This window comes from Aureococcus anophagefferens (genome assembly GCF_000186865.1).
Source record: "Aureococcus anophagefferens unplaced genomic scaffold AURANscaffold_1088, whole genome shotgun sequence".
Classification (NCBI taxonomy): Eukaryota; class Pelagophyceae; order Pelagomonadales; family Pelagomonadaceae; genus Aureococcus; species Aureococcus anophagefferens.
Genome location: NW_008706243.1, coordinates 2,572 through 3,405, shown reverse-complemented (window position 1 = coordinate 3,405; position 834 = coordinate 2,572). Strand labels below are relative to the sequence as shown.

Sequence of the window (834 nt, the reverse complement as noted above, 5' to 3'; positions counted from 1 at the left end):
ATAATGGCGCTCCTCCGCGGAAACCTCCTCCGCGCGGCGCCGCGGTCCGCGCTGCGTCCGCTGTCGACGCGCACGGAGACGGACAGCTTCGGCCCCCTGGAGGTGCCGAGCGAGAGCTACTACGGCGCCCAGACGGCGCGGTCGCTGATGAACTTCCCCATCGGCGACGAGAGCGCGCGCATGCCGCTGCCCATCGTGTGGGCCTTCGGCGTGCTGAAGAAGTGCGCCGCGGTCTACAACAAGGCCCAGGGCAAGCTGGCGCCCGAGGTCGCGGACGCGATCGCGGCCGCCGCGGGCGAGGTCGCGTCCGGCGACTTGGACGGCCACTTCCCGCTCGTCATCTACCAGACGGGCTCGGGCACGCAGACGAACATGAACGTCAACGAGGTCGTCGCGAACCGGGCCATCGAGCTCCTCGGCGGCGTGGTCGGGTCCAAGGACCCCGTGCACCCGAACGACCACTGCAACATGGGCCAGAGCTCGAACGACTCGTTCCCGACGGCCATGCACATCGCGGCGGCGTCGGAGCTCTCGGGGCGGCTGCTGCCGGCGCTGGCGCACCTGCGGAGCGCCTTGGAGGCCAAGGCCGTGGAGTTCGACCACGTCATCAAGATCGGCCGCACGCACTGCATGGACCTGTGTGGAAATCAAATCTTCAACCCGACTTCAATGTGAGCGTAATCGAACGGATTGCGCCGGACTCTTCGGCTGTGCTTCGAGAACTCGACGAGAGCGATCGATTCGTCCAAAAATTAGCCGAATCGACTTCGATTTGATCGAGCTAGAGAATTCTGAAGTTTGGTGGGGACCCCCCAAACCAGTGGTTGATTTCCA

General features: G+C 65.2%; 1 protein-coding gene across 1 annotated transcript; it reads left to right on the top strand.

The window, feature by feature from the left end:
• Nucleotides 1-3: 3 nt before the first annotated feature.
• Nucleotides 4-675, top strand: AURANDRAFT_35530 (hypothetical protein; the record flags this gene model as incomplete). The annotated part of the gene is made up of 1 exon (XM_009044940.1): nucleotides 4-675. One exon carries the CDS (start codon nucleotides 4-6, stop codon nucleotides 673-675), a length of 672 nt encoding a protein of 223 aa, XP_009043188.1.
• Nucleotides 676-834: the final 159 nt, after the last annotated feature.